At 47.7% G+C, this 19,844-nt stretch overlaps 1 protein-coding gene across 1 annotated transcript in view; it reads left to right on the top strand.

The window, feature by feature from the left end:
* The window catches only part of PRMT3 (protein arginine methyltransferase 3), an 81,058-nt gene that overhangs the window by 23,104 nt on the left and 38,110 nt on the right, over positions 1-19,844 (top strand). Inside the window, exon 11 of the mRNA XM_040409755.1 lies at positions 13,251-13,329. Coding sequence (XP_040265689.1) covers positions 13,251-13,329 — 79 coding nt within the window. The remainder of the gene's footprint in view (positions 1-13,250; positions 13,330-19,844) is intronic.

The raw sequence follows: 19,844 nt of genomic DNA, 5'->3' as shown, positions 1-19,844 counted from the left end.
CAGGCTAGCAGCTCAGGGGACCTGTCCCTTCCCAGGGGTGTGCCTTTTCTCAGGGGATGTGTCCTTTCTGCTGCAGCTCCTTCCCTCTAACAGTCGCTGCTTCTAACAGTAGATATGGCTGGTGAAAGTTGAAGGTTTAAACTGAGTGTGTGCGACCATCTCAGCGAGGTGTACAAGAAATAAGGAATAGGGCAAACAAAGAGTCCTCTTCTATGTCTGTGTACAAACCTTCTTTCCTCCAGACGCAGAGGACGTCCCCTCGTCACAGTCACAGTCCTGGGGATAAATAGATGATGGGAGAGATCTCTGTACTGACCCCTGATATATTTATACATAGTAATTAGATCTCCCCTCAGTCGTCTTTTTTCTAAAGCGAATAACCCTAATGTTGATAATCTTTCAGGGTACTGTAGTTGCCCCATTCCAGTTATTACTTTAGTTGCCCTCCTCTGGACCCTCTCCAGCTCTGCTATGTCTGCCTTGTTCACAGGAGCCCAGAACTGTACACAGTACTCCATGTATGGTCTGACCAGTGATTTGTAAAGTAGTAGGAATATGTTCTCATCACCGGCATCTATGCTGCTTCTGATGCAACCCATTATCTTGTTGGCCTTGGCAGCAGCTGCCTGACACTGGTTTTTACAGCTTAGTTTGCTGTTCACTAAAATTCCCAGGTCCTTTTCCATGTCAGTGTTACCGAGTGTTTTACCATTTAGTATGTACGGGTGACTTGCATTATTCCTTCCCATGTGCATAACCTTACATTTGTCAGTGTTAAACCTTATCTGCCACTTATCTGCCCAAGCATCTAATCTATCCTGATCCCTCTGTAGTAGTATACTGTCCTTTGTAGTGTGTGTGTGTGTATGTATATATACAGTATACTGTCCTCTTCAGTGTTAATTACTTTACACAGTTTAGTGTCATCTGCGAAAATTGATATTTTACTATGCAAGCCTTCTACAAGATCATTAATAAATATATTGAAGGGAATATGGCCCAATACTGACCCCGGAGGTACCCCACTAGTGACAGTGACCCCTCCAGTACTGACCCCTGTGGTACCCTGCTAGTGACAGTGACCCAATCTGAGTGTGTACCGTTAATAACCACCCTCTGTTTTCGATCACTGAGCCAGTTACTTAAAGTGGACCTTTCACCTTGAAAAACATTGTGAACTAAGGCGGAGTCTTCCCTTGTCCTGTGGGCGTCTCCTTCTCCTAGGCTGCAGCGCTGGCCAATCACAGCTCACAGCCTGGGAGAAAAAAAACTCCCAGGCTGTGAGCTGTGCGCTGTGATTGGCCAGCGCTGCAGCCTAGGTGAAGGAGACGCCCACAGGACAAGGGCAGACTCCGCCTACTATAACTTAGTGAGAGAAGATACCGGAGGGCATAACGGGAGAACGGAGCGGCGCCCGGGGATAATAGTAAGTGCAAGGAGATCCCTGGGCGCCGCTCTATATGTCAGCATACTTAGTTCACAATGTTTTTCAAGGTGAAAGGTCCACTTTAAGCCTCATGCACACGACCGTTGTGTGTTTTGCGGTCCGCGTGTGTGTTCCGCAATTTGCAGAACGGCACAGACAGCCATTGATATAACTGCCTATTCTTGTCCGCAAAATGGACAAGAATAGGGCAGGTTATATAGATTTTGTTTTGCGGATCACTGAACGGAGCAACGGATGCGGACAGCACAAAGAGGCAAAAAGAAAAAGGCAGGCGTGCTCAAACCCTGTTGCACCGAGCACGGACCATGCTGGGAACCACAGCGTAACTTAAGTAAAGGAGAAAAAGAGAAAAAGAAGTCCAGCTCGATTAAAATGTTACCTTTATTTTTCAGTGCAGATTAAAAGCCAGTTACACTCCAATCAACATGTTTCGGATCAAGGACAATAGCGATCCTTCCTCATGACTCACAGAGAGCGCTGTCCGCATCTTTTGCGGCCCTATTGTAGTGAATGGGTCTGCATCCAAGCCGCAAAAACTGCAGCTCGGATGCGGACCAAAACAACGGTCATGTGCATGAGGCCTAACCTATAGACAGACGTTTTCTCCCAGTCCGAGCATTCTCATTTTATATACTAACCTTTTATGAGGTACAGTGTCAAATGCTTTGGAGAAGTCCAGATACACGACATCCATTGATTCGCCGCTGTCAAGTCTAGAACTTACCTCCTCATAGAAACTGATTAAATTAGTTTGACATGACCGATCCCTCACGAAGCCATGCTGATATGATGTTGTTTGCTTGTTTTCGTTGAGATCCTCCAAGATAGCATCTCTCAGAAAACCTTCAAACAGTTTACCCACAACAGATGTTAAACTTACCGGCCTATAGTTTCCAGGCTCTGTTTTTGGACCCTTTTTGAATATTGGCACCACATTTGCCATGCGCCAATCCTGTGGGACATTCCCTGTCAGTATAGAGTCTGCAAATATCAGAAATAAGGGTCTGACTATGACGTTACTTACCGTATTTTTCGCCCTATAAGACGCACCTGCCCATAAGACGCACCTGCCCATAAGACGCACCTAGGTTTTTGAGGAGGAAATGAAGAAAAAAATATTTTGAACCAAAAGGTGTGCTTTTGGTTGGTTTTGAACTAATGGTAGCCTGTGGATGACACTATTATGGGGGATCTGTGGATGACACTGTTATGGGGGATCTGTGGATGACACTGTTATGGGGGATCTGTGGATGACACTGTTATGGGGGATCTGTGGATGACACTGTTATAAGGGATCTGTGGATGACACTGTTATGGGGGATCTGTGGATGACACTGTTATGGGGGATCTGTGGATGACACTGTTATGGGGGATCTGTGGATGACACTGTTATGGGGGTTCGGTGGATGACACTGTTATGGGGGATCTGTGGATGACACTGTTATGGGGGATCTGTGGATGACACTGTTATGGGGGATCTGTGAATGACACTGTTATGGGGGATCTGTGAATGACACTGTTATGGGGGATCTGTGAATGACACTGTTATGGGGGATCTGTGGTTGACACTGTTATTGGGGAATCTGTGGATGACACTGTTATGGGGAATCTGTGGATGACACTGTTATGGGGAATCTGTGGATGACACTGTTATGGGGGATCTGTGGATGACACTGTTATGGGGATCTGTGGATGACACTGTTATGGGGGATCTGTGGATGACACTGTTATGGGGGATCTGTGGATGACACTGTTATGGGGGATCTGTGAATGACACTGTTATGGGGGATCTGTGAATGACACTGTTATGGGGGATCTGTGGATGACACTGTTATGGGGGATCTGTGGATGACACTGTTATGGGGGATCTGTGGATGACACTGTTATGGGGGATCTGTGGAGGACACTGTTATTGGGGGATCTGTGGATGGCATGACACTGCTATGGGGGGATCTGTGGATGGCATGACACTGCTATGGGTGGATCTGTGGATGGCATGACACTGCTATGGGGGGATCTGTGGATGGCATGACACTGCTATGGGGGGGGGGGATCTGTGGATGGCATGACACTGCTATGGGGGGGGGGGGATCTGTGGATGACAGATAAATAGCATCTTATGGTATGTGTCATCCACAGATCCCCCCCCCCCCTCATAACAGTGTCCCTGTGTATTGTGAATGACCCCCAATACAGGGGGTGGGGGCTTGCATCTACACTAGTTTTGTAATGGCAGCGGGGCCCAGTGCAGTCATTGTATTCTATTGCACCGGGCCCCGCTCACTGTACTAATCGTATCTAACTGCAGGCAATGTTTAACTATAGAATATCTTCAATCCAGCAGCCTGTACTTACGTCCGTAGCAGGCAGGAGACTGGGCGGGTGGGTGGTCACTGGCAGCGTAACTCACTAATCACGTGCTTGTGCCGCCTGCTTCATTCATAAAGTATGCGACGCGGGCACGTGACTAGTGAGTTACGCTGCCAACCCGCCCAGTCTCCTGCCTGCTACTGTCAAAACCCAGACCGGCACTTAAAATCCAGTCCGGTGTTTGACCCCACCTGCAGCACACACTGGGAGGAAAATACCTGTTTTCCCAGACCATACCTTTCACTGGGTTGCAATATATACATTTGAGAGGTTTATGTATATTTTTTACCCTACACCTTTCCTTCTGAACTGTTCTAGTCCCTCCTTCCATTCCTCCCCCATTCTTATTACCTTGCCCCCGGTCTCTATCTGCACTATCTTCCCCTCTAATATAATTTCCCCCCCCCAGTCCCTAGTTTAAACCCTCCTCCAACCTTCTGTCCATCTTCTCCCCAGCACAGCTGCCCCTTCCCCATTGAGGTGCAGCCCGTCCCTACGTTAGAGCCTGTAGTCGATAGAGAAGTCGCCCAGTTCTCCAGGAACCCAAACCCCTCCTTCCTGCACCAGTTCTGGAGCCACTTGTTCCCCTCCCTAATCTCCCGCTGCCTTTCCTGTGTGGCTCGTGGTACCGGCAGTATTTCGGAAAACACTACCTTTTGAGGTCCTTGCCCTAAGCTTTTGACCTAAATCCCTAAAATCATTTTTAAGGACTCTCCACCTACCTCTAACTTTGTCATTGGTTCCGATATGGACCGTGACCGCTGGGTCTTCTCCAGCCCCTCCCAGTAATCTGTCAACCCGATCCGCGATGTGTCGAACTCGAGCGCCAGGAAGACAGCACCGCGTTGGACGATCCCGTTCTTTGTGACAGATCGCCCTATCTGCACCCCTAGAATATTTTTCATGAGACAACCCTTTAAATGATTCATTTGGTCATCTGACTGTTTATAGAGTTATATTTTCCTGCACCTCGTTGCAGTTGCAGCGCTAGGGCTAAACCCCTGATTTCTAGGAAACGTTTTCTGACATGACCGCCACCATGCTGTCAGTCTGGTTGTTAGAGATACATTGTAACAATTGTAACCTTTGTCAAGCAATTAAATGGGGAATTCAAGTTGTAAGGGTACATGCACCCGTTTAGGATTCATGTGCGGAGAACCCGCACTGGAATCCGCAGGTGTTCGTAGGCAAATGTGTGCGGTCAATCCGCATCAATTGGTGCGGATTGTACTAAATGAATGAAGAAAATCCGTTCAGGAAAAATAAAATAAATTGACAATCCGCACCGCAGGTCAAAATCTGCATCGTGTGCATTGAGAATTTCAAATTCTCATAGAATACAGTGTACGTGACCTACAGTGCGTATTTTCCGCGTGGAAAATCCGCACGAAATCCTGATCGTGTGCATTTAGCCTATGTAGTTTTACCCATCCACAGGGTGGGGAATAACGGTTAGAACAGTGGGGGGCCTATTGCTTAGACCCCCACCGATCACGAGCATGCAGGCCCCGTACCCCCTGCAGCCCCCCTGAAATTAACTGATCGGCTGGTTGAACATGCGCGCAGCCGCTCCATTCATGTCTATGGGAATCCCAGCTATTGTCGAGCGCTGTACTCGCCGATCTCTAGAACTGCCATAGAAATGAGCGATGTGGCCACGCGCATGTCCGACCGGCCACTCCGTTCATTTCAGGGGGTACAGGGCCCCTGTCCTTGTGACCGGTGGGGATCGCAGCACTAGGACTGGGGACAGGGAAGGGAAAGGAGAGTCTTCCGGACATTTTACCATCATTTTGGTGGAGAATCCCTTTTAGTACTGAGCTTCCCGTGCATTATTCCCCTCGTTCCTGCTCATTATTCCTCCCGCTGCCTCGCCAGTCTTTTTGCTGGGGCCATTAATCTCCTTATCATGGGAATATCTGCTATCTTGTTGTGTCAGGGTCTGTACTCGCTCTGGAGACATTTGCATTTTCTTGCTCCTTTTATCATTGCAGTAAGTTTGTCGCTTCCGTCGAGTCCTCATCCCGCTCCTCGGACCATTTGTCTTCAGGAGCGTTGGCCATCACAACCGCCGTCACATATTAGGCACAGCTCTGCTGTATCACTTACTGGGATTAGCATTTATAAGATACACGCGCTCCGCAGCTCCAAGGATCCTGGGGCTGACAGGAAAGGACTCCTGCAGTCCTATGTAAATCTTCGTCAAGAAACTTTTTAATATACTTTTTGTATTCAATTTTAAGTTCTCGGATTGCTGTCAGAGGCTGAAAATCCATGCTGGCCTAATCTTAACCACACAGCTGAGGTTTTGCCACTGTGTATCGGTCACTGAGCCAGATTTGACTCCAGTCTAGCCAGCACTGCAGCTGTGTGAGCAGGACCAGGTGAATGTTACCACTCACTTAACAGCAAGCAGAGATCTTTAAAATGGTGAGGACATTTTCCAATATTTATTGTAGAAGCTACCGAACTTTTCATTTTAGATTGATTTAAAGGGTCATTAATAGCCGATCGGTGGGGGTCTCGCTTCCGGCTTCCCCGATGGAAAAACTGTTTGAAGGGGCCCAGCCTTTTCATACTGCACCAAGCACAGCGCCATATGTTGTATAGTGGCTGTGCTTGGTATTGCAGTGCAGTCCCATTCACTTGAATGAGGCCTCTTGCACACAACCGTATGCCCCCTGAGCCACACGGTCCGTGATTGGGCCATATGTCCCGGCGCTGCATTGATGGTGCGCACACAGCATCATAGATTACAATGATGCACGTCGGGCCACTATTGTCCCGCACTCATAAGATCATGAGTGCAGTGCTATTATAGTCCCGCGGGCAGCCCGACGTGCACAGCATCATTGTAATCTATGATGCTGTGTGCTCCCGTGCGCACGATCAATGCCTGGGGCCTGAGGTTGAGCTGCAGAAAAACCATGCGACCGATGGATGTGTCATCACAGGCTGGAGAAGAGGCCACGGTGCTGCCCCTTCCAACAGCTGATTGGCATGCATACCAGGTATTGGACCCCTACAATCTAATATTAATGACTTGAGGATAGGCCATGATTATTTAAAGGGGTTTTCTGATACTTTAATACTGATGACCTATTCTCTGGATAGTTCAGCAGTATCTGATCAGTGGGGGTCCTGGGTGCCGCCGATCAGCTCGCAGCTTTCTCACATCTCTAGGACAGTGAAGACACGTTCATGTGTCTCGTGGTCTAGGAGCAGCTCAGCCCCATAGAAGTGAATGGGGTGCAATACCAAGGACAGCCACTATACAATGCACAGAGATGGTGAGCACAGAGAAGACCACGGTGCTCAAAGGAGAGCTGGCGCCTTATCAAACAGCCGATCACCGGGGGTCCTGGGTGTCAGACCCTCACCAATCAGCAGATAGCCCATCTCAGACAATGGGGCATATTGCTAGGATATGGCCCCAATGTCTGATTGAAAGGCGTGATTGAGGTCTACATTAAAAGGCGTGGAGGGCGCCCTGCGTACGCGCAGCCGCCCTCCATTCATTTCTATCGGGCTGCCGAAAATAGCCGAGCGCTGGCTCGCGATCTCCATCGCCCCATAGAAATGAATGGGAGCAGTGGATTAAATCTGGTAACAGAATCTGTATTAGGTAATTGACGTTCTCCAGGGTACTCCAGCAGGAGCATCACTTTTTTTGTTTTTTGGGGGGGTGTTGATACTTTCCGTTTTTCTCTACAGCTTTGCTTCGATTATCCATATTGCTAACTGCAGTTACTATGGTGATACACTGCTGCTTCTCCAGCGCATCCGCCCACAGTTTGCCCATTTCATGTTTTTTTTGGGATTAATGCTGAAATTAGAGCCTCCATTTATGCGCTGCCAGATGTTAACGCCGAGTGTTGGAATTTTAACACTTTCCTCTGCACTAAAATAATAAAAAAAACTTGAAAATATCAGATCAAATTATTAGTCTTTTGGGGGGCACAGGCCGATGATCAGGGCGGAACAAGGCATCAAACACCTGGATATTGGTGACCAGTGTCAGGCAGCTGCTGCCGAGGCAATAAAATAAGAGGCCTCCATACAGATCACCCATCAGAGCAGAGATGGAGCCTTGTGTACAGCACATGTAACAATGTCATCTGGTTGCTAGGGATACTTTGTAACAACGAGTCTGTTCAGTGTGGTCGTCCCTAGCAACCAGTCAGGTCCTCAGATCAAGGAAGAAATCGCACTGAACTGGGGGGCAAAGGCTGGGCAGCAGGTAAACCAGGACCCTCACACTAGATTTAGTTTAGTTATATATATATTTTTTTTAGTTTTTAAAGTTGGTTTCTATGGAACAAAATTATAAAATTAGGAACGCTTCAATTTACGGACCTAATGGATTCCACACTATTCCGTAGGTCAGCCGCCAGACCTTCGACCTTCTAATGTCGGTGGGGACAGATTTACGATGACTGACGTTTCTGGCCTAAAGTCCTTTGGAATAAGGGGCGCCAGATTTATTAAAGGGGTCTGCCCATCTGGGACATTCATGGCATATCGCTAGGATATGCCATCAATGTCAGACAGGTGTGGCCGCTACTATCCCCAAAACAGGAACCCCCCTTTACCACCCACAACCCCCCCCCCCCAAAGTGAACATAGGGCAGCCACCCTCCATTCACCACTATAGGAATTCTGCTAGTTTCATAGTGGTGAGCTGCGCTTGTGCAGCGTGCTCTCCTTCACTTTTGGGGGCCCTGTTCTGTTTGATTTGCGCCATAAAAGAGGCGTAAAGCTGTTGATAAATCTGCCTCTTTGTGTTTGAGTTCTTCACCATTTTAAAGATCTCTGCTTGCTACCAATGAATGAAAATATTCTTGCCTGCGTCCACAATCTGAATACCTATTCACACCTAATGCGTCTGAGAGTTTCCTACAATTGTATCCAGTCTACACAATCCTCTGTGAGCTAAACAGCCTGGGCTTCATGTCACCTGCTCTGATACATTGTAACAAACTATAGGACGGGGTCTGAGCTGCTGATAGGTTGTGCTCACAGAGGATTGTCTTCAGTGGATGCAACGGTCACAAACCTTCAGCTGTCGGGTCTGTGCAGGTTTTCAGCATCTGGACGTCCAATAAGAATGTTTGTTTGTTTTTTTTTGTTGTTTTTTTACTGACAACAAGCAGAGATCTTGAAAATGGTGATGAATTGGGACGCAAAGTGTATTAGAAAGTTGCAGAGCTCTTTGTTGTCTAATGAATGTAGTGGCAGTTCCTGAGGCCTCCTGGAGTAGCCGCCCATAATGCTGCCCCGATGTCGCCCGTGTAACCTCACCCTGAATCCTGCGTCACTTTAGAATCTTCTCTGGATATTTTCGTTGTTGCATTTGTTTCATTTGAGGCTAATGTGCTCAGGTGGTTCCTATGGCCCCGGTACACGGGGGGCGGCCCGGCTCCTTTACAGTCCATTAATTTTGAGGGTGGTAACTGGGGGCTAAAGAAGAAAAAAACTGAGCGATCATTTGGGCAAGGAATGTTACCGGAGAGCATTCTGGGAAAGATGTCAGGTATAATTCTGTTTCCAGATGCCACCCCTACAGGTGGAGCAGCAGCCTGTGAAATTACATTCTAAATGGCTCTGCATGTGACGGAGGCTGGAGAGTAAGCGGCTGATAATAGACCCGCATCGGGGACAGCGCAGGAAACGGATTGTGCAGAGCAGCGTCCACACCTGCAGAGCATCATTCACGTTCCAGCATGGACAGAGCGCCACAAGGAAGTTATCTGCTTATCTGTATAGGAAACTACTGATAATGATGATGCAAGCCTTTTAGTATTTAAAGACCAGGTCCACTGTGGAAGCTGTGCTCCACCAGCAGAATAGTGAGTGCAGCTCTGAAGTATAATACAGGATGTAACTCAGGATCAGTACAGGATAAGTAATGTATGTACACAATGACTGCACCAGCAGAACAGTGAGTGCAGCTCTGGAGTATAATACAGGATGTAACTCAGGATCACTACAGGATAAGTAATGTATGTACACAGTGACTGCACCAGCAGAATAGTGAGTGCAGCTCTGGAGTATAATACAGGATGTAACTCAGGATGAGTACAGGATAAGTAATGTATGTACACAGTGACTGCACCAGCAGAATAGTGAGTGCAGCTCTGGAGTATAATACAGGATGTAACTCAGGATCAGTACAGGATAAGTAATGTATGTACACAGTGTCTGCACCAGCAGAATAGTGAGTGCAGCTCTGGAGTATAATACAGGATAAGTAATGTATGTACACAGTGACTGCACCAGCAGAATAGTGAGTGCAGCTCTGGAGTATAATACAAGATGTGACTCAGGATCAGTACAGGATAAGTAATGTATGTACACAGTGACTGCACCAGCAGAACAGTGAGTGCAGCTCTGGAGTATAATACAGGATGTAACTCAGGATCAGTACAGGATAAGTAATGTATGTACACAGTGACTGCACCAGCAGAATAGTGAGTGCAGCTCTGGAGTATAATACAGGATGTAACTCAGGATGAGTACAGGATAAGTAATGTATGTACACAGTGACTGCACCAGCAGAATAGTGAGTGCAGCTCTGGAGTATAATACAGGATGTAACTCAGGATCAGTACAGGATAAGTAATGTATGTACACAGTGACTGCACCAGCAGAATAGTGAGTGCAGCTCTGGAGTATAATACAAGATGTGACTCAGGATCAGTACAGGATAAGTAATGTATGTACACAGTGACTGCACCAGCAGAATAGTGAGTGCAGCTCTGGAGTATAATACAGGATGTAAATCAGGATGAGTACAGGATAAGTAATGTATGTACACAGTGTCTGCACCAGCAGAATAGTGAGTGCAGCTCTGGAGTATAATACAGGATGTAACTCAGGATCAGTACAGGATAAGTAATGTATGTACACAGTGTCTGCACCAGCAGAATAGTGAGTGCAGCTCTGGAGTATAATACAGGATAAGTAATGTATGTACACAGTGACTGCACCAGCAGAATAGTGAGTGCAGCTCTGGAGTATAATACAGGATGTAACTCAGGATCAGTACAGGATAAGTAATGTATGTACACAGTGTCTGCACCAGCAGAATAGTGAGTGCAGCTCTGGAGTATAATACAGGATGTAACTCAGGATCAGTACAGGATAAGTAATGTATGTACACAGTGTCTGCACCAGCAGAATAGTGAGTGCAGCTCTGGAGTATAATACAGGATGGAACTCAGGATCAGTACAAGATAAGTAATGTATGTACACAGTGACTGCACCAGCAGAATAGTGAGTGCAGCTCTGGAGTATAATACAGGATGTAACTCAGGATCAGTACAGGAGAAGTAATGTATGTACACAGTGTCTGCACCATCAGAATAGTGAGTGCAGCTCTGGAGTATAATACAGGATGGAACTCAGGATCAGTACAAGATAAGTAATGTATGTACACAGTGACTGCACCAGCAGAATAGTGAGTGCAGCTCTGGAGTATAATACAGGATGTAACTCAGGATCAGTACAGGATAAGTAATGTATGTACACAGTGACTCCACCAGCAGAATAGTGAGTGCAGCTCTGGAGTATAATACAGGATGTAACTCAGGATCAGTACAGGATAAGTAATGTATGTACACAGTCACTGCACCAGCAGAATAGTGAGTGCAGCTCTGGAGTATAATACAGGATGTAACTCAGGATCAGTAAAGGATAAGTAATGTAATGTACACAGTGACTGCAGCCAGCAGAACAGTGAGTGCAGCTCTGGAGTATAATACAGGATGTAACTCAGGATCAGTACAGGATAAGTAATGTATGTACACAGTGACTGCACCAGCAGAATAGTGAGTGCAGCTCTGGAGTATAATACAGGGTAATTAATGTAATGCATGGAAGTTAGTCCTGTATTTAAACATGTGATTCCTCCTCTTTATACTGTACATTTTATGAATACTCATAATAATCTTCTATGGCGCCAACATATTCTTCAGCGCTTTACAATTCAGGGGTTCTTGTACAATCAGTCATAAATAACATAGCAACAGACAAGTCAATAATTAGAACAAGAGGAATAATGGCCCTGCTCGCAAGAGCTTACAATCTATGAGGGGAAAGGCCTGTATATGTCAGGTTCACACGGTAGGCACATAATGCTGTACATGATGGCAGCTGCCGCTCTCGTCCTGTGTTTGTCCATCCCCTGTGATCATCGCTGCAGCTGTAATATGGGGGCGTCCCCTCCTCCGAGCTCCGACTGCGTCATCCCTGTCCTCCTCGCTGTGTAGATCGGTGACACCTGCGGTGATTCTGTTCCATCTGTATTTTATTACATAGTTTAATGGCGGTGAGGATTTTTTGTCTTGTAGACGGCCATTATTTTTTGCTGCAGACGTATCGCTGAGAGCCATTGATATCCTGGTAATCACTGCACCTAAGACGTCCGAACGCAGTAGAGGAGGGTCGGCCATACTCGGGGCCGCCCAGCCATTTATTATGTGTGGGGGGGGCTGCGGCTGGAAGCGATGGAACCCGAGGCAGAGGTTTTGTATGGGGAACGTCCATTACCTTGTGATCACCTATTGCAGTGCCCCCTGCTGGGGCCGATAATGAGCGCGATTGCGGGTGTCAGCCGCCGCGAGGGTCATAGGGACTGAGAATAAAATCCTCTGGAAATACCAGGGAAAGTTGGGTGACGGGCAGAATGGCCATCATTGCTCCCTCCGCCCCACCCAGCTTTCCCAGGGGCAGATCTACCCAGTTTGCAAAAGCAGGATGTGTGTGCCTGCAGATTCACCATTCAGTCAGTGCTGTGTTGGTGGTGGGGGAGGGGGGGTCACCCAGCTTTCCTAGAAGTAGGTAAGATACCCAGCACTGAATGTCAACCTGTTACTAAATTCTTTTGATGCAATATCGGGGTCCGGAATGTCCCACTGCATGTATGATCGCTGGGGGTCTGACTTCTTAGGCGGGGGTCCCCTGACGCACAGCTCCAGTCTCTTGCTTCGGTCACACAGGGGACTCGGGGACCACTCTTTTTATGATTTGTGGGGGTCCCTGAGGTCAGCCCTCCTGTGATCATACATTTATGATCCCAGCAGTCCCCTATTGCTCCAGTCACACAGGACACTCGGGGGGGCCCCTCTTTCATGATTGGTTGGGGCCCAGCCGTTGGACCTCCAGCGATTTACACATTTATCACCTGTGTAGTAAATAGGTAATAAATGTTGTTAGCTGCAGTACCGCACTCGGTCTGTGGACCGGAATGGCGCTGTTTTTGGAAGATAGCCATATTTTTGTAATCCTGGAAAACCCCATTTAATATTATATTTTTGGGGGAGATATTACACTTTTCCTCCAGACAAGGCAATGTGATTGCGTATTTCTCAGCGCCCGCGTCTTGTGGCCGCCTTGCCCCTCGTTTTCTGACCAGGCTGTGCTTTCTCCTCAGGGTTACTTCCTGCTGTTCGAGTCGATGCTGGATTCCGTTATTTATGCAAAGGACAAGTATCTGAACGCCGGAGGAGCAGGTCAGTACGGAATGGGGACATTACCGGGACGGTGTAGATGGCGTTCCGCTCGGCTGGGAATGTTCGCCATTATTAAGCACTTGCAGTCTATGGCCTTAAATAGGTTATTTCTATTTTGGGTGTAACTCCTTCAGTTCCTGATCCCTTCTGATTCATCAGCCGTTCTACCTAGAAGTTGTATCTGTTCCTGGGAAAGCTGGGTGGCTACCTTGATGAACTCTGTTCCAGCTCTCACGGGACTTATCACCCAGCTTTCCGGCAGATCGGCCCAGCACAACAACCTTGCAGGATAACCAGGAGCCTGGGAAAGCTGGGTGACCAACCTTGTGGGAGCCATATTACAGAACGGTTCTCATCCAGCTGTCCTAGAGAAAGATCAGTAAGAAGGGACTGAACAGAATACTCTTTACCCATGGGATACCCTATAGGCACATATGGATGTTACAGAGGGGTCCCCCGTCTATTCGCAGCGCCATAACAGAGAGCGCGTCCTAGAAAGAAGACGGAAATGGCACAAAGCCTCTCGCCTCATATTGTTGGGAGCCTCCGAAGTTGGCGATGTTCAGGACTGCAGCCAGGGACTCCGTCCGGATGCCAACAACGCCAGATCGGTCAGTGATGCACGGAAGAGGACAAACAGCGGCTCCCACACGGCGCAGACCAGGGAAGTGCGATTCTTCAATCACTAGACGTTGTATGAGACTGAAGAAGGGCCCAGTACATGCCGGACCAACCTTACCTGGTCTGCGTCGTGTGGGAGCTCCCGTTTGTCGTCTTCCGTGCTATTAGCAAAGCTGACGCCCTCGGTCACTTCAGTGGTCACCATGTCGTCCTGCTTACTGCTGCAGGGGAAATATGTCCGCACTGATCCCTCTCCACATACGGCCTCATGCACACGACTGTATCTGTATCGTGGTCCGCAAAACTCTGATACCTTTCGTGTACAATCCGCATTTTTCTCACTCTCAGGGCTCATGCTCATGAACGTGTGCCGGCCGGATAGTGCTGTGGACTACAAATTGCGGGCCACAATGCACAGGCGCCGACCACGTGGCCGCGGATTCATTCACTTCATTGGGGTCCGCACCAGAAAAAAGTAGGGCATGCCGCAGTTTTTTGTGGACAAGAAAACCCATGGAAGCTTCCGATCCGTGCCTCCGTTCCGCACCGTATCTCTTGGATTGCGGAGCCATCATTCAAGTGAATGGGTCCGGATCCATGACACGGTGTGCACACGTATATTGTGGACCCGCTGTTGGCAGGCCGCAGTACGGGCACGGCCGTGTGCAATGCGGACAAGAATAGGACATGTTCTATAATTTGCAGAACGGATAGAAATGAAGGGGTCCGGGTGCATTCCTCAAAAGGTGGATCGAGACTGAAAGTAAGATACTCTGCAGACCGACTGAAACTTAACCCTGTAAAGCCAAAACAGTTGACATTTTTTAATAAAGACCTATTGAAAATCAAATTTTTTAACCCAAAATTAGTAAAATGCCATCATAAAAAAATTAGCTTTCAGAGCGGTTTACGGCTTTTAATTCTTTGACCTTGCACCTGAGTCGCCAAAGCCAACCAGCACCCTGGCAGGTGATGAAGCGGGTGGAAGAGAAGTTTCACTTGCCCCGCTTGCCTCCATGTCCTTGTTTTACCCACTGAACCAAATCCTGATCTTACTTTTGCCCTTCAGGTCAGTAAAGGCCGTATTAGACAGGTAGATTGTCCGCCAGATGATCGCTAACAAGCGTTCATAGTAATGCTCATTAGCAATGATCTGGCAGTGTAATACTGCCGACAATCCAGATCTCTCAACAGGTTTAAAAATTGTCGTTTGCCGGTGACAGATCGAGCAATCTGATTCAGTATGGAGATGAGCGATGGCATTATATGCTCCCCATACTGTGGAGGAGATCGCCTCCCTCCGCCTGCCTGATCTGCCTGTCTAATACAGTTTACAGTGTTTCATCCTCTGGTTGATTTCATGGTCATTAGATACGGTTGAAACGTAAATCGGACATCATACAGCACATGACAATCTCTTTCTAACAAAGCTACAACCAACCCTGTACCTCACATGGATCCAGAGATCCCCCCCCCCCCACATTCATTGCTCCAATTGTTCTGCTACATTTATTTTAGGCTAGCAGCTCTAGGGTTGTGTCCTTTCTGCTGAGGCTCAGGTGGCATGTCCTTTCTGAAGGGTTGTGTTCTTTCTGCTGTAGCTCTCTTCCTATCACAGCTCAGTAGGCAGTTGAAAGATGGAACTGAGCATGTGCGTCCACCTCGGCACGGTGGACAGTGTGATGAGAAAGAGAACAAACAGCAGGTGGCGCTATACAGATACATTTTACGTGTAATGCCAAAAGTATACAGATCCAGTTGCTGCCTTTGAAAACTGCAGAATATTTTTCATGGGACAACTGGCTTTCCAGCCCAGAGCATTTATCATGCGTCCACTGCATAGGTTACACATGTTAGGTCGGTGGTCGGCTGGGACCACTGCTGGTCTCCAGAACATAGGACTGATGTGCTCCGCAGCGTGTGGCGAGTATGCTCACTCCGGGGATGAGACCCTGCAGAATATTCATGGGCACCATTGGTTGGACATGATAACCCCCGGGGCTAATTACTTTTGGACGCCTCTCTGTGGCTGTATGGATATGGTATATATCTATGTCTGACTCCTCGTCCTGCACTTGGTTTCCCCTGTATTCCCGCATTCACTTCTCTGCTAAAAAGTCGTTAAATAATCCTAATTACTCCAGAACGTTCCCTATAATTACTGTGATTACTTTGTATCCCGTCTTTACAAGCTGGAATCGATACAATGTAAATGCAGAGTGAGACCACCCCCTCTGGTCGGCGGGGGCTCTGTGCCTGTGCGCTTTCTGCCGGGTTGGCGGCGGGGCTGGCTGTCTTTCATTTAATGCTGACACGTCTCAATGCAGTCCTTCCCTTCCCTCAGCAGGGCTCCCAGTCCATTGTACCACGTTCCACTGCATTGCTTTAATGACTCTCCGCGCTCTCGCTCGTCACTGCAGCGCCATTCTGCACACAATGTGCTCCTGGGCAACGTCAGAACAAAGGCAAGCGACTGGAATTATGTGAGAAATTCAATTAAAGACATGAACATTACACACGAGCTCGTAATTGGTCATTGTGATTCTCCGTTCTATCAGCTGGCGCCATGTGGAAGGTTTGTAGAGACGAGCGGCGCTCAGGTGCGGGCCCCAACTGCTGCAGACTGGTGCTCGTGCAGGAAAGACAGCCGTATGAAGCAGTCCGCATCCGGTCAGCGGTTTTGTGGAACGGGTGCGGACCCATTTATTTCAATGGGGGCCACAAAAGATGCAGACAGCACACCGTGTGTTGTCAACATCCGTGGTTCCCTTCTGCGGCCCCCCAAAAAATAGAGCATGTCCCATTCTTGTCCATAATCGCAGTCGCTGCACCGAATATACCCCTAGCTTTAATCCCTTTTAGATGGAGTCTAGCCCTAGCTACAATCACTTTTAGATGGAGTCTAGCCCTAGCTACAATCCCTTTAGATGGAATCTAGCCCTAGCTACAATCCCTTTAGATGGAGACTAGCCCTAGCAACAATCCCTTTAGATGGAGTCTAGCCCTAGCTACAATCCCTTTAGATGGAATCTAGCCCTAGCTACAATCCCTTTAGATGGAGACTAGCCCTAGCAACAATCCCTTTAGATGGAGTCTAGCCCTAGCAACAATCCCTTTAGATGGAGTCTAGCCCTAGCAACAATCCCTTTAGATGGAGTCTAGCCCTAGCTACAGTCCCTTTAGATGGAGTCTAGCCCTAGCTACAGTCCCTTTATATGGAGTCTAGCCCTAGCTACAGTCCCTTTATATGGAGTCTAGCCCTAGCTACAGTCCCTTTATATGGAGTCTAGCCCTAGCTACAGTCCCTTTAGATGGAGTCTAGGCCTAGCAACAATCCCTTTAGATGGAGTCTAGCCCTAGCTACAGTCCCTTTAGATGGAGTCTAGGCCTAGCTACAATCCCTTTAGATGGAGTCTAGCCCTAGCTACAATCTCTTTAGATGGAGTCTAGCCCTAGCTACAATCTCTTTAGATGGAGTCTAGCCCTAGCTACAGTCCCTTTAGATGGAGTCTAGCCCTAGCTACAGTCCCTTTTAGATGGAGTCTAGCCCTAGCTACAGTCCCTTTTAGATGGAGTCTAGCCCTAGCTACAGTCCCTTTTAGATGGAGTCTAGCCCTAGCTACAGTCCCTTTAGATGGAGTCTAGCCCTAGCTACAGTCCCTTTATATGGAGTCTAGCCCTAGCTACAGTCCCTTTATATGGAGTCTAGCCCTAGCTACAGTCCCTTTATATGGAGTCTAGCCCTAGCTACAGTCCCTTTTAGACGGAGTGTAGCCCTAGCTACAGTCCCTTTATATGGAGTCTAGCCCTAGCTACAATCCCTTTAGATGGAGTCTAGCCCTAGCTACAGTCCCTTTAGATGGAGTCTAGCCCTAGCTACAGTCCCTTTAGATGGAGTCTAGCCCTAGCTACAGTCCCTTTAGATGGAGTGTAGCCCTAGCTACAGTCCCTTTTTAGATGGAGTCTAGCCCTAGCTACAGTCCCTTTTTAGATGGAGTCTAGCCCTAGCTACAGTCCCTTTTTAGATGGAGTCTAGCCCTAGCTACAGTCCCTTTTAGATGGAGTCTAGCCCTAGCTACAGTCCCTTTAGATGGAGTCTAGCCCTAGCTACAATCCCTTTTAGATGGAATCTAGCCCTAGCTACAGTCCCTTTAGATGGAGTCTAGCCCTAGCTACAGTCCCTTTAGATGGAGTCTAGCCCTAGCAACAATCCCTTTAGATGGAGTCTAGCCCTAGCTACAGTCCCTTTAGATGGAGTCTAGGCCTAGCAACAATCCCTTTATATGGAGTCTAGGCCTAGCAACAATCCCTTTATATGGAGTCTAGCCCTAGCTACAGTCCCTTTTAGATGGAGTCTAGCCCTAGCTACAGTCCCTTTAGATGGAGTCTAGGCCTAGCAACAATCCCTTTAGATGGAGTCTAGCCCTAGCTACAGTCCCTTTAGATGGAGTCTAGGCCTAGCTACAATCCCTTTAGATGGAGTCTAGCCCTAGCTACAATCTCTTTAGATGGAGTCTAGCCCTAGCTACAATCTCTTTAGATGGAGTCTAGCCCTAGCTACAGTCCCTTTAGATGGAGTCTAGCCCTAGCTACAGTCCCTTTTAGATGGAGTCTAGCCCTAGCTACAGTCCCTTTTAGATGGAGTCTAGCCCTAGCTACAGTCCCTTTTAGATGGAGTCTAGCCCTAGCTACAGTCCCTTTTAGATGGAGTCTAGCCCTAGCTACAGTCCCTTTTAGATGGAGTCTAGCCCTAGCTACAGTCCCTTTTAGATGGAGTCTAGCCCTAGCTACAGTCCCTTTTAGATGGAGTCTAGCCCTAGCTACAGTCCCTTTTAGATGGAGTCTAGCCCTAGCTACAGTCCCTTTTAGATGGAGTCTAGCCCTAGCTACAGTCCCTTTTTAGATGGAGTCTAGCCCTAGCTACAGTCCCTTTTAGATGGAGTCTAGCCCTAGCTACAGTCCCTTTTAGATGGAGTCTAGCCCTAGCTACAGTCCCTTTTAGATGGAGTCTAGCCCTAGCTACAGTCCCTTTTAGATGGAGTCTAGCCCTAGCTACAGTCCCTTTTAGATGGAGTCTAGCCCTAGCTACAGTCCCTTTTAGATGGAGTCTAGCCCTAGCTACAGTGCCTTTCAGATGGAGTCTAGCCCTAGCTACAGTCCCTTTTAGATGGAGTCTAGCCCTAGCTACAGTCCCTTTTAGATGGAGTCTAGCCCTAGCTACAGTCCCTTTAAAGGCACCATCATCATCTGAGGAAACTTTCTGTAACTTGGCTTTACATTTCAGTTCCTCATCATTTTCAGGATCTCCACTTGCTTGTTCGTATTTGCATCCAGAGGCTGATAATCTGTAAAGAGTTTTGTTCTCCTTACAGGTGTGGGTTTGTTACTATGTCTCAGTGCAGATTATCCACCTTGATCTAAGCACAGTAGCAGCACAGATCTCTCCCTGGTCCTGATACTTTGTAACAGACTGCAGCTGTGTGAGCAGGACTAAGAGATACTCTTATGTTTGCATTCACTGACAGCAAGCAGATATGCTGGCATTTCAAAGCTTTCATTCTATGATAAAAGCTTTATGTACACGCAGGTTCACACTTGGCAGTTGTCAAAATAAAACATTTTCTGGAATAATAATTTTTTGCATAGTGTCCAAGAATAATAATTTCCAACTGTAATAATCCCATTTCTCTGGATCATCTCTGAGATGTTTCTCCACCTTGATTGGAGTCACCTGTGGTAAATTTAGCTGATTGGACATGACTTGGAAAGACACGGCCCTGTCTATATAAGATCTCACAGCTGACAATGCAAATCAGGGCAAACACCAAGCCATAAGGAGGGAAGAACTGCCTGTAGAGCTCAGAGACAGGATTACATGGGGGGCACAGATCTGG

The sequence above is a fragment of the Bufo bufo genome, chromosome 10, assembly GCF_905171765.1.
Source record: "Bufo bufo chromosome 10, aBufBuf1.1, whole genome shotgun sequence".
Classification (NCBI taxonomy): Eukaryota; Metazoa; Chordata; class Amphibia; order Anura; family Bufonidae; genus Bufo; species Bufo bufo.
The sequence above is the reverse complement of the archived record's forward strand: the minus strand, read 5'-3'. Positions and strand labels throughout refer to the sequence as shown.